This window comes from Myiozetetes cayanensis, unplaced genomic scaffold (assembly GCF_022539395.1).
Source record: "Myiozetetes cayanensis isolate MyiCay16 unplaced genomic scaffold, myiCay2020 scf13, whole genome shotgun sequence".
In the NCBI taxonomy this organism is placed as follows: domain Eukaryota; kingdom Metazoa; phylum Chordata; class Aves; order Passeriformes; family Tyrannidae; genus Myiozetetes; species Myiozetetes cayanensis.
Genome location: NW_026086937.1, coordinates 9666755 through 9680200, shown reverse-complemented (window position 1 = coordinate 9680200; position 13446 = coordinate 9666755). Strand labels below are relative to the sequence as shown.

General features: G+C 51.5%; 1 protein-coding gene across 3 annotated transcripts in view; it reads left to right on the top strand.

Moving 5' to 3' along the window:
- HDLBP (high density lipoprotein binding protein) overlaps positions 1-13446 on the top strand; it is a 39269-nt gene that overhangs the window by 9920 nt on the left and 15903 nt on the right. For 2 of the 3 annotated variants that reach the window (XM_050308716.1, XM_050308718.1), the window contains exons 2-7: positions 8284-8351; positions 8884-8996; positions 9926-10080; positions 10508-10723; positions 12332-12538; positions 13004-13219. In XM_050308716.1, the coding sequence (XP_050164673.1) occupies positions 8921-8996; positions 9926-10080; positions 10508-10723; positions 12332-12538; positions 13004-13219 (870 nt within the window). In that variant the 5' untranslated portion in view covers positions 8284-8351; positions 8884-8920. Of the gene's footprint in view, positions 1-4068; positions 4177-8283; positions 8352-8883; positions 8997-9925; positions 10081-10507; positions 10724-12331; positions 12539-13003; positions 13220-13446 lie in introns of those variants that run through there. The other variant, XM_050308717.1, reaches the window with a different exon arrangement.

The window sequence follows — 13446 nt, the reverse complement described above, 5'->3', positions numbered from 1 at the left end:
CTTTTCTTTCTGTCTGTAGTTCTCTACTTGGGTATTTACAGTGGGTCTCTGAATATGGTGGTGTTGCATTTAGTACAGCCAAGGGGAAGAATTTAGCCTATGGAATAATTTCTTCCCGGTGCTGGTGTGTGGGGAAGATAGGTGTCTAATTTGCATATCCCTGGAAGTTTCCTTCTTCATGGCAGATAAGAAAAAACTGGTCTCAGATTCACTGAGACATAAGCAATGTGGACTCACATTGTCATTTCTTGTGATGAAACTCTTTTTTAATTCTCTTAGCAGGAAGGTCTGTATAATTTGACCCTTAACTTCAATTTAATAGAGATTTTTCCTGTAGAAATGCAAACATTTTATTGGAAGATGAAAGAGTGAGCCACAGCAATAGCTTTAGAGCTGAAACATGCATTTTGCTTGCTTTGGCTGACAACCCCAGTACTCTTTGGCATAGGAGTGCCCTGCATCCTGAATCCTCTTCCACTTCTTTTTCTAGTGTGATGCAAAGTATTCCCTGAGCCCTTTTCTCTTCGTGTGAGGGACGTGCTGAAATGGATGCTTTCAGGGGTAGTTCTTTTGTTGTGTTCTCTGACTTCAGTGTGTGGGATAAGCACCCAGGGTACAAAAAGGGTGCTTATTTGTACAGTTTTAGAAATCTGGAGTTATATTTAACAGGAAATAAAATCACAGCACACACTCTTTGGAGCACACTTGGGTTGCTTTCCAAATAAGGCTTGCAGTTTCTGGCAGGAAAAATTGGAATCTCTTATAACAACAGAAAATACGAACAGGCTAGAAGAAATCTTTTGCAAAATCCCAGCTCAGCTGAGGGTGAATGTGCCAGGAAAGACCAATCTTTTTGTGGTCATTGCTCCAGTGGTTTAAGGAGCTGGAAGTTTCCTCTCCCTTCCCTAAGAGTCCTGGGGGTGGAGTGATTATGGAAAGCTTCTTAACTCCTCAGCCTTTGCTTTCACATGGATGTTGAACACATGCTCCAAAAAACCAAGGCCCAAACCTGTTCAGTGTTAGTTTTATCTCTGTGAATGTTTAGTATTTTTGCTGGTCCCATTTCTGTGTCCTTCTTCCGACTGGTGACATGAGATGCCAGTTTGATAAGCCACAGAAACTACACATTGCCCAACCCTTCACCCTTTCTGCTGCACTTTGGTGCTCTCTTTGGGAGGCTTCTTTTTCATTTTTTTTCACAAGTTATGAAACTAGGGTCTGTTTTTATGCTGCCAAGATATGGGATGCTAGATGGAGAGTGTTTAGTGTTTGTCAGGAGGTTGGGTACCTTCTTCTGTCTCCATTCCTCTCAGCTACCAAAAATTCCTATGCCTTACTTATGGACGAGCCATTTTGCACACATCTCCATGACAAGTGTATTTTTTATTTATTCATTTTTTAATGGGAGATTGAATTTGTGGGCAAGTAAGTAGATAGAAGACGTCCCAAGGAGCCCCTGCAGGCCCGTCTCTGCCTGTACTCCATCACCTCACTGAAGAAGGATGGGGTGGGACATGGATGGTTGATTTGCTGGCGGGAGCAGCGGGTTGAAATAAGCCTCCTGGCACCCTCTAAATGTGTTTTTGTCTATGCACAGGACACTTCTGTACTTACTAAATGTGGGAGGAAAGGTGAGCTCTTCCTCCCCCTTTGCCCCCCTTCTCTCCCTGTGGAAGATCTTCCTGTAAGGAAAACAGCCTGTGACAGGTTTCCTTCAACAGAAATTGTTATTTGAGGGTAGCACACAGTGAGATGCCTTCCAGTAACTTCTGGGACTGGCAGGCTTCCCTCCCGCCACTTGCAGCTGCAAATAAAAGAAGAGCTACAGAAACACGTGGGGAAGATTCCCTCTTAAATAAACCCAGAGAGGAAGCAGTGATAGAAGCCAGAAATCCATAATGACCTGGCAACCCCAGTGGCTGCAGCAGCACTACATAGAGATAACAGGAGAGGGCTGTGCAGTTGTCCCATAGGCACAAGGTGGCATGTCCCCACAGAGGACCCCTGCTGAACTGGTAATGAGGTGGAGTTGAGGGATAAGGATGTTGGTGTCTTGGAAAGATGCTCCAGGCTGAGAACTGTGATGCTCTTCTGTTTCCTTGGCACAGGGGTATCACGGGACTTATGTCAGAGTTAATTGGACACAGTAAAGTTAGAGCGTTGCAAGGAGCCTGCCTGTTTTGCACTGGAGAGATAAACACAAGGGACTAAGAGCGTCAGAAAAGCACCTCAAGTGAGGTTCAGCGGCTCAGGCTCGGAGTCCCAAATTACAACACCTTGCACTCCAGCTGCTGTCTGGAAGCAGAAGTGCCCTAAGTCTGGAGGTGCTCTGCTTTACCAGGTTCCTGGAGCTCTGCTTTTGCATGAGCCAGCTCTGTCTCGGTAGGCACGAGCCTGCTTGTGTGCCTTACAGGGTGCTGCTGCTGGCATCCGCAGCCCAGGCGGTTTGTGTTGGAGCAGCCGGAGCCAGCTCCCGGAGCGTATATGACGTGGCAGCAGCAGTCGCTGCCTTTCTGTGCGGCAGCCCCAGGCTTGGAGCAGTATCCCTGCATCCGCACGGAGATCAACAGGCTTTCTGAGGAGAGGCCGCCGTGGGGGGAGATAGATCACTGAGGTGCCTGGGCATGGTGTCAACTCTTGACGACTGTTTGCCGTTTTGCACACTTCCTGATTTCACCCACAAGTGTGTTTTTATTTATAGCGATGAATTGTGTCAAAAAGTTCAAGTGCTTTAATGATGTCCTCCCAGCCAGAAGATTAAAAGAGGAAAAATGGAGAAATCTACTCTTGTTCATTAGCAATAAGTAATAATAATTTTACTAAAGGCTAAATACCATCCATGTTTCTATAAATACAGTGCATGAAGTCTCTAAAAATTACTGCACGTAATCAAAAGCAGTTGTCCCAAAGATCTTGAATTTCTGTGGTCAGAGCTCCACAGAGCAGGTTCTTGCATTTCATTAGGCAGGGTCTGGGAAGAGAGCAAGGTGGGAATGAGAAAAACAGTCACTAAGTACAAGGTATGAATGATAAGAAAAATTAATGCTGTGTAGGAAAATGGGCAGAGACTGAGCTAATGCAAAAATCAGTTCAAATTCTGTGTCTTTTTACACTGATGGGTTTTTTTCCTCAGTTCCTTGAGGGTGCAAAACTAATAATTAAAAACATTGATATTGCACAAACTAATAAACACCCTCTCTGTAGGAAAGGAGGGCATTGTGCTCGCTGGCTTGCCTTCCCCCTCTTTTCCTCTTCCCAATTTCCAAATTGAAGATTGGAATAAGGAGAGGAATTTTTTAAATTTCTTTATTTTTATGGGGGAGAGGGATGTGTGTTGTGGTTTGGGGGGGAGGGGTGTCGTTTTTTTGTTTGGTTAGGGTTTTTTCATTCTTGCTCTTACCTGGCCCCTTCTCCTGCCTGCAACCTCGCACCATGTAGCTGCTGCTCTGACACAGTCTGCGCAGGAGGAGGAGGATCGAGGGGCCGCCTGGGGCCGGGGCCCCGGTGTCCCTTCCCACTCGGGGAACCGGGCAGGAGCCCCAGGTGTTCACTCTCTCCGGTGCCAGCTGTGTTTTTCAGACTGATCAGAGCCCTCGAGAGCCACTCCAGCTCGCTAAACCTGCGTGAAACCGGGCTCGGCCGAAGTGGGTAATCCTGAGCTATGTGGCACTGAGCTGCGTCCCCGAGGCCGCCGCGGGGCTGGGGCAGGGCCAGCGCGGGGCTCGGTCCTGCAGCAGCCCCAGGTCTCTCTGCTGCCGGGCCGCGAGTGGGAAGCGCGTTCTGGGGGTGAATGCGCGGTTTCGGGGAAGGGGGACGGGCCTGTCCCGCGGGTGTCAGCCCGGAGCGGGGAGCCGGGTCGCGCAGAGCGGGCGGCAGCCACCCGCAGTTCGCCTCCTTCGCCGTGCACCCCGCGGGTCGGGCTGGGCCGGGCTGCGAGAGCTGGGGCTGCCGGCAGAGCCTCCGGCTCCCGGACAGCTCGGGCGGGTGGCGGGCCGGCCCCGGCGGCGCGGGGCACGCGTGGCGGGCCGGCCCCGCCGCGAAGGGGCATGTCCCGCTGACGTGCGGGCCGGGGATTGGCAGCGGCCCGGCCTATATAGCCGACGGGGCGGGCGCCGTGCCGCTCTCCCAGGAGCGCTCCGGTTCTCCAGCAGGGCGGGCGAGCGGGCACCGGCCGGAGTGAGTCACGGGGGACGGGGGGCGGCTCCTCCGCCGCGGCGCCGACGTGGAGGCTGGCGGGGCGGGCGGCCCGGCCCGGAGCGGCCTCGCATCCTCCCCAGGGCACCGACGTGTCGGCGCCGCTGGGAAACTTCGCGCTAACTTCCCGCCGGCCGGGCCGGGCAAAGTCCGGCGGGGGCAGCCGGCGGCGGGAGGTCAGGGCGAGTGCAGCCCCACGGCGCGGCCTCGGCCGGCGCTGACACGGCTGTGCCGGCCCGCAGCAGCTGCCGCGTAGCGCTGGGTGCGGGGCCGGGCCGGTGGGGACGCCGGGCCCCTTGGATTCGCGGGGAGGGGGCGGCCAGGCCGGAGCGGCTCCGCGCCGTCCCAGGCGTTGGTAGGGTTTGATCGCATTACGAGCCAAAGCGGCGGGCGTTCGTCCAGCGTCGGGCAGACCGCGGAGCGCCGGCAGCTTGCTGCCAGCCTGTCCCGGGCCGCGGGGCTGAGCACTCCACTCCTGCCGTGGCTAAGAGGGGCGAGCGCCCTGGCCCTGTTCCCTGGCCACCGCCGGCGGCGGGAGGTGTCACCGCCCAGTCCGGCGCTGTCCGTGTTCCCTGCGCTGCCGCCACCGGCAGCGTTCCGGCGGCCTCGGAGTCGGGCTCGGGGCTGTTACCGGGCCCCACGGGAGCGCCTGTCCCCTGCTCGCCTGACGCGGCCACCCTCGGCCTGCAGCCCGCAGGGCCGCGCCGGCTGGGGCTGTCGGGGCTGCAGTTGTCCCCGGCACTCGCCGCGCTCCGGCCCCGTTCCCGCACAGTCCCACTGAGCTGGGCGCGCCCCCGCCGCCCCCTCGCGCTCGGCCCCGCCGGGGGCGCGGTGACAGCGGGGTCGGCCGGGCCCTTTAAGGGCGCCGCCCCGCCCCGCCGCCCCGCCCCCGGTGGCGGCAGTGCTGAGGTGGCGCTGGCGGCAGCACCGCCCGCCCGGCCCGGCCCGGAGGGCCTGGCGGCTCCCCCACCCCTTGACCGGGCACCGCGGGGCCGAGCGGAGGGGCAGCGCTGTGCCGCTGCCCAGGGGGACATGGTGGCGGTGCGGGCCCGGGCAGGCTCCGCGCGCAGACAGCTCCGCGCGGGAGGCTCCCCAGGGCCGATGCCCCTCTCGGAGCGCGGCCGTGGAAGCCCTTCCTCAGCCCCGGTGAGAGGCACCGCCGGGGCCTGCCCCGCCGGCCGGCCAGCAGGACGCGACCGGGTGCACGTCCTCAGTGGCGGGGCTGGCACAGGGCTCCTCCTGTCCGGGGCAGGACGTGGCGGCGAGGCCGGCGCTAGTGGAAGAGTAAACACGGGGGATGGGTCAGATGTAGGGCTGGTGGCGCCCAGAGGTGCGATCGTGTTGCACGAATAGATGCTAAGGGAAACACTTCATCCTGCCACACAGCAACTGTCTGCCAGCATGATCCCCCCAAAACCAAGGGATCTGGGCCTTTCATCTCTGGGAGTCCAGTCAGTTTTCAGAAAGCAGGTATTTTCATCTGTGATCACTCATCTACCAAAAGATCGACCTGCTCTACATGAACATCTGACAGAGGACAGTGGCTACCACAACCAGCCCAGAGCTGCTGCTGCGTGTGGTCCTTGCAGCGCTGGCTTGTAGCTACCTCCATTAACAAAGTGCTAATGTTTTTATTAATTATACTTTTAAATAACACGTAACTGACATTTCTGTTCACAAGTACTGATTGTATTGGCAGCCTAACTCATGACTTTGCTTTTGTTTCTCTTCATACAAATGTTTCCCGTGTGGTTAGGTCTGGCCCTTGCTGGAGGTTATTTTTAGGATTATTTCATTCTCTTTATTTAAGCGTGCTCTAGACTTCTGAAACTTCTTTTGGCACACAAGGACAACCCTACAGGCGGTGTATCAACCTGGCAGTTTGAAACCTGTTGACCCAGTCAGCCGCACATTAGCATGACGTAGCTGTAACCTTAGTTTCAAAACCTAAGTGGGAAACCAAGGAGGTGTAGGATCCAAAAGCAATGCCTGAGCTGCTGTTTTCGATGTTACACTTAAAATACCATTCTAATGGCTGCCTTCGATTTTGGCCAGAGAAGAATCCCTGAGACCTACAATATACCAGATGCTTGGGGTTGCTGGAGATGAGGAGCATTTGCTCTTAGCTTGTTATATGGGTCACGAGACAGAAATTCATATGGATAAACCCTGGCCTTCAGTTTCTCTTTGAATATCTGGCTGTTCTCTGAGGTGGAAGGAAGCTGCAAGAAAGATTTCTGCAGCTGGTGTGTACACAATGAAACCAGCAGCTGTGCCTTGAGGTCGTGGCTTTCAGGTAGGCACTATATTGGGTGTCGTTCACTGACTTCTTGTCTTACGCTCCTTCTCTAAGGAGCAGAGCACGTGCCAGGTCAGCCAGGTGGAGCTTTCTGGAGAAGTGAGAGTTACAAGGATATTTGTACTGTTAGCAAGCCTCCAACCAGACTTCAGCAGCTGCTTGTGATGTCTAGGATGCTGCTTCTTCCTGCCCTCATTCCTGTTTGTAGCTTGCCATGAGGTGGTGGCACCCTTACCAGTGACCCAACAGGCTGGAGGAGCCGCCATGGAGTCTGCAGGCATTGCTGAGATGGTCTGGGACAGGTGCCATGCCACTAATGCACTTTCCTTGGATCTGTGGCAGCTTGAGCCATGCAGGCATGTGCCAGGAACATATAACCACATGTTATACCATGGCATAACCCTGGATAGTGAGGAGAACTCAGGTATTTCTCCAGGATCGGGTTTCTGTACAGCTACCCTTTCTGTACACCGTCAAATGCCTTGCAGAGGTCTGCGTGCTGTAGCAGCTGTACTTCAGCAGCATGACTGGCTGGCCTGGTACCTGCTTGCGTCGGAGTAGGAGATCATTACAGGATTAATTGCAACATTAGCTCTATTGCTCTGACAGCACAGGTCGTGCTGCCTTGTAAGAGGTGTGTTGAAGTAGGGGAAAACCTCAACCTTGGCTGAGGTGCAGATCAGGCCTGTATGGCCCCATTGTGTCACTGCTCTTGTTGTTTTTTCCTCCTTCTGCCACTGCTGCCTTCCCTTACTGTGTCACAGCTTTAGTGTGATGTGAGACACCCCTTCAGCAACGCTGGGTTTTTGGGAGCCGTTTCTGGCACATTGGAAGGTTGGAGATGGCAACTGTCACTTTTCTGAAAAGTGTCTTAGTTTGCTGTTCAGAAGATGGTCTGAAGAGCACTGCAGGGTATGTGTGGGAGAGGAGCCTCTTTTCCCAGGAGCAGGCAAAAGCACTGGATTTTAGGAAGAGTGCAAGCCCTGCAGGAGCACATGTAATGGCTACGGGGAACTCTGGGTGTGGATGGCTGTTGTACATCTGGCAGAGTGTGTACTGTACTGGCTTTTACATTTTTACTTGTATTCTAGAACACTTTTTTCAGTAAATCTGTAGATCTAGATTCAGGAGATTTAAAGTTCGTCCCAACAGTGTATTTTTTTTCCTAGTTCCATCTTGTGTACACATTTAAAACAGTCCATGTAAACCAGAATTTTCTTTTTCTGACTTGCAGATTTAGGGCTGGAGACAGAATTTAATTTCTGGTGTATGATCTTATTTCAATAAAAACTGCAGAGCTGGACTGCCCAGCAGCTGAGTGTGGGGAGCCCTGAGTGTTTGCCTTAGTTTGTGAGGACGTCTATGTTGATTCACCCAAGCTCCACTAAACTACATTCCTAACTTGTGACTGATGGCAGTGTTGTTGGCAGGTTTTCAGGTTGTTAGTCTCTTCTGACTAGATGTTGATGCTCTTGCTTGCAACCCTTAAATTTCGTGTCTGTCTTGCACATCTGTTATTAATTGACTGTATTTTTGTCTAATACTAGATGGCTACTCTTGTAGCCAGTGTGATGAAAGAGTAGCTACTCCAGGCTTCCTGCTGTGAGGGTTGAGTAGATAGTGGCACTACCTGTAACCCTAGTAAAACATGATGTGTCGTGTGTGGTGAGATGCAACTGGGTATGAGAGTGTTTTGGATAGGGTGCTCTTTTGAAAGTTACAGTAACAGGGGTGTTGTGGTCTTCTGTTGTCTTGGAGTAGTCACTAATTTTTTTTTTTTTTCTGTAAAGCAAAAGCTGGCAGGCTGACAGACGGGCAGCTTACAGGACGGACTCTCTGGCTACTGACCATTTAGCTGGTAAGTTCATATTTTGGGAGAGCCATAGATCGTGCTGTTGCTGAGCTTACTTGACAGAGGGGCTTTCTGAGTGTCTCCCTAAGTCAGCAGGAGTTCAGGTACCTAAATAAGTTTCTCGGGAAGAGGCAGCTTCCTAGACCCTTTTTCTTTTCTCTCTAGGGATAGACAATGACTGACTGGGCTGACTACCCAGACATTCGCATACTCATTTAAAAATTGCACACCATTAATAATTGATAGATTAATTAGATTATGCTTTAACAACTTCTGGTGTCCCTCTTTCCAGTGACCTTCTTAGGTTGCACATCCTCTGCCTTCTTAATGAGGAGCTCTGGTTTTGGTGATCACTGTACTTGGAGGAAATATCTCCCCTGAGTTCCTGTCTGGTTTAACAAGGGAACTGGGCAGCCAAGGGGCACTGTGGGTGCTTTTCAAGAGGATAACTGGAAGAGTACTCAGTAGCAGATACTTTGTCTTCCTGGAATGACTGTGCATCCTGAGTTGTGATATTATTGCCACCTGTCTCTTCCAGTGGCATACCCGGATTGTGTGTGGGTGGGAGGTCGACAATGAGCTCCGTGGCAGTTTTGACCCAGGAGAGCTTTGCTGAACACCGCAGTGGCCTGGCTCAGCAGCAAGTGAAAGGTGAGCAAACACAGCTGACTTCCTGTGATGTGCCTCTAGATCCAGACTGCACAGGCAATGTTCCATGTTCTTACCCAGGCTCGCTCTGTGTGAGCACAAGCATGCAGACATTGCATTCTCTGTTCCTAGGTTAGTGTTTTGCCAGACTCTGGCTTTTCACTCTCAGCAGCACAGTGGTGGTGCTGCACAGTGGAAGGCAGTGAGGAGACAAGCCTTGACGCTTCAGAGAGCTCTGGCTGGCAGTGCTGCCAGCCCTGGGAACGGGGCACATGCAAGAGTGGGGTACTGGGCTACATGAGAGCCTCGTGGAATCAGTGTGCTGGGCTGTCATTTCCTTCCTTTGCTCAGCCAGGTGCTGGGGAAGTCACTGTAACGGTATGAACTGACTCAGTGATGGATTTTGGCAGCCATCCCCAGCTGTGAGCTGGCCCACTTGGCACAACTCAGTGCACAACTGAGTCGAACATAATGTACAGGCTTTCCCTGGACTTTGCCCTAACTATAGCCCTTCTCTCTGCCTTGCTCCCGAGCTTATGTTTGTCTTATCCCCTTCTGACCTGCACCCTTGCTCTGGTCCTTTCACTTCTTTCTGCTCAGCCTATTCTCTCCTAATTAAGCTCCTCTTGACAAAGTTGGCAATAAGGTGCTGTTTGCTGCCGCCATTCACTTGCACGTTCACTCCCTGCATGCATTGTGCCAGCTCAGACAAGGCTGTTTGTTCGTGGCATCCACTGCAGTCTGTGCTATGCTGGGGTCAGTCGTGCTCCAGACTTGGCAGCTCCACAGGCATAGATGTAATAGGATTAATAGCAGTGCACAAGCCATTTGCTCTCCCTTGTTAGTGGTGCCTAATTACAATTGCACTGCCTGTGAACAGGAGCATTTCCTGTGGGGAGAGCGTCTCATTTACTCTATTTGCTTTACCCCAGTTACAGCTTTAAACTCTGAAGAAGAGAATGATCCTCCAACCTACAAGGAAGCCTTCCCTCCACTCCCTGAGAAAGCACCATGTTTGGAAGCTGCCCAGGAACCTGCTGGTCCCTGGAGCAAAATTCGACCAATAAAGGCTTCTGTCATCACTCAGGTTGGTGGGATTGGATGTTTTTATCTCCCTCCTTTTCCCCATTCCCAAAAGCAGGTGAAGTGAAGCATTCCTTGGAGTATGAAATCCTTGGTATGGCAGGCTGTTTGCTGTACTTTACCCTGGTGCTGCAGCTGAGAGCTAGGACTGCTCTGGAAGGGAAGGATGTGTTGGAAAACTGTCCAGAAAAAGCTCTGCATCCCTGTTTTACAAATAGGTGAAGAATACCTGAAGGGAGGATTGCAGAATTCCTATAGTGAGTGCTAATCCCCCTTTAGGAAGAGTCCCAGTGTGGGACAGACTGGTCGCACAAACCTGGGAGGTCAGCATGCCACTGAAGTTTTGTATGGCCATGAGACAGGGAGGCACTGTCAAGCAAAAGCACACTGACAGTTTGCTGTGCCCTTTTATCTGTCCTGTGTCTGAGCAGGTGTTTCATGTGCCACTGGAGGAGAGGAAATACAAGGACATGAATCAGTTTGGAGAAGGCGAGCAGGCCAAGATCTGCCTTGACATCATGCAGAAGACAGGAGCTCACCTGGAGCTGTCTCTTGCAAAGGACCAGGGCCTTTCTATCATGGTCTCTGGCAAGCTGGAAGCAGTCATGAAGGCTCGGAAGGAAATTGTCGCTCGACTGCAGACTCAGGTAAGGGCAGCTAACTGTTTCTCACTTCATCTTGCTCTTCCCCAAGAATCTGAAATGCTTTGAGACCCTTGGGCATTTAAGCCATGGCTTGTAAGCCATAGAGGTATTATTAGATGACTAATTCAGCTTTGCCATATATTTTCAAAGCAAACAATTGGCAATTTGGAATGGAAATGAGACTTAAAATAGGGTTCAAAGCTAATTACAGGCCATGGTGTTGCATGAAGGGTGGAGTCTGAAATCTCTGTGCTGAGGTGCTGGTGCTGGTGGGAGTGCAGGCCCCTCATACAAAGCTTGCAGTGTATGAGAACGGGCCAGTGCTTCCTCTGAAGTCCTTCAGAGGAGAGCATGAAGGGGTGGGAGAAAGAAAAGTAGAGAAGAGGGAGTTCTGCCAAATGCTGAAAGCTTCCGATCAGGGTGCTGTGTTGTGTAACTTGAGCCACACTGGTAAGCAATTGCAGCCCCCTTGTTTCAGTTGCTTTTCCTTTCAGTTCTCTGGGTTTTGATTTCTTACCTTCAGATTCTTGAGTTCATAATCAAGATGGTAGGTCGTGTCAGGGTGTATCACAGCCGGGTGTCGTGGTGTGTTTTAAAGTGTAATGTCCAAGGTAGTTAATGCAATAGTTAACACCATGGATTCTTAGTGCTGTTCAGCCTGTGTGTCATACCCTGCCAGAGGGAAGAGAAAGGGACAAACCCTACATAATAGATTAGACTGTGCTGCCACAGATCCCTACTGCACTGTCCTCAAATATCCGTCCTCCTGCCCTGGCCCTGGATCTGAAAGGTGTGTCTGTATTCCAACTTCTTCTAGGCTTGGGTGGCATCATACATGCACACAGAGTTGAAGAGACACACCAAGTGATCTTTTTTTGATTTGGTTTATTTATTTTCCATTGTAGCTTGAATTTTAAGTGTCTTAATTAGTTAGTAGTTACATATTCACAGGGATCAAGAGCATGATAGCAATCCTAAGCTACCAGCTCAGTAAACACTTGGTGAAAAGGGAAGAAGTCAGGAATCCCTGTTACAAACCAGTCCTTTAATGGTAAATTGAGGGAAGCTCTGGGGACCCCCTTTTCCAAGAGGAACCATCTTGAAGCAGTCCCAGGAGCAGCATGTGCTGCAATGAAGACACCTTAGCATTCAGGAGTGGTAAGCATCTCTGAGCTGTCTGCCTGCTGGAGTGGGTTTTTGGTGTTGAATTTCAGTTTCCTAGGAGTCAGGCTGTGTCTTGTTCTCTGTAGTCTTGGCAGCAGATGTCAGAGTTCAGATAAACTCTACTCCAGAGCCATCGCCCCAGTTTCTCTCTGGCACTGAGAGACTGTGAGACACGGGAGCATAGGCACCTCCTCATCTATGCCTTAAGGCCTTTGCTAATTCAGAATGCTGCTCCTGTACAAAAAGAAGGCTTTTGAGGGAATAGTGGGGTTTAGTGTCCTGGGATACAGGCACTGTAGATCAGCTGTTCTGACATAGTATCCGTCCTTGGACAGGATGTGCTGGAAGGCATTATGTTCGCTCCTCAGTGGTACCACCAAGCAGCACATGACTTGCTTTCCCTGTGCAGGCAAGGGCTCTCATAGATGCTTGGCTCTTGTGTCGCAGGCTTCAGCGACAGTTGCCATCCCCAAGGAGCACCACCGTTTTGTCATTGGAAAGAACGGCGAGAAGCTGCAGGACCTGGAGCTCAAAACTGCAACCAAAATCCAGATCCCCCGCCCGGATGACCCCAGCAACCAGATCAAGATCACCGGCACTAAAGAAGGGATTGAGAAGGCCCGACACGAGATCCTGCTTATCTCTGCTGAGCAGGTACTTCAGTCCTGTGATCTCTCATGTCATTAGCCAAATGGCCATTTTTCTTCTCCATGGTATATTGGATGCTTGTAGCCACCATGGCCACAGCCAGTGCCTAAAATTGTGAGGTTGTTAGTCTGAACAGAGACATACACCATGCCACTGGCTATATGAACACTCCTGCCATATTCTGTATCTTCTGGTTCTCCTTTTTGTCCCTCTCTGAAGTAGATAAGCAGTTTGATAATTTGAAGTGAACCATAGTAGGTGCTAGCTGAGATAAGGCAGGAGATTACAGAGGTGAATATCATAAATTGGCAACAGCAGAATTTCTAGATGGAAAGGCATGGAGCCTGCAAACTGAAAAGGGTGCTTGGGGCCAGAGGGTCAAACAAGACGGCAATGGGAATTTAGCTGTGTGTGGCAGAGATGGTAATATTGATATCAGTTCCCACTAAGGTTTGTCCTGGACCCTTCCAGGATAAGCGTGCCGTGGAGCGGCTGGATGTGGAGAAAGTGTACCACCCTTTTATTGCTGGCCCTTACAACAAGCTGGTGAGCGAGCTCATGCAGGACACAGGGACGCGCATCAACATTCCTCCACCCAGTGTTAATAAGACAGAGATAGTCTTCACAGGAGAAAAGGAACAGCTGGCTCAGGCTGTGGCTCGTGTTAAGAAGATCTATGAGGAAAAGGTATGGATGGTCCATAAAGCTTTCCATCTTCCCCCCACCTCCTCACAGCCCCTCTTCCCTTCTTGTTCTGCTTTTGTGCATCCCTCAGTTGCATCGTCTTTGTGTTCAACTCTTGCTCAACAGCCCTTGCATTAGTGGACCCAGGTCTTAGCATTTTCTTGCTCAGCAGAGTGGGACTTGGGGTGATTCTGCCTGGGAGGTGATAGATCTCCTGATTTTCTGTGTCA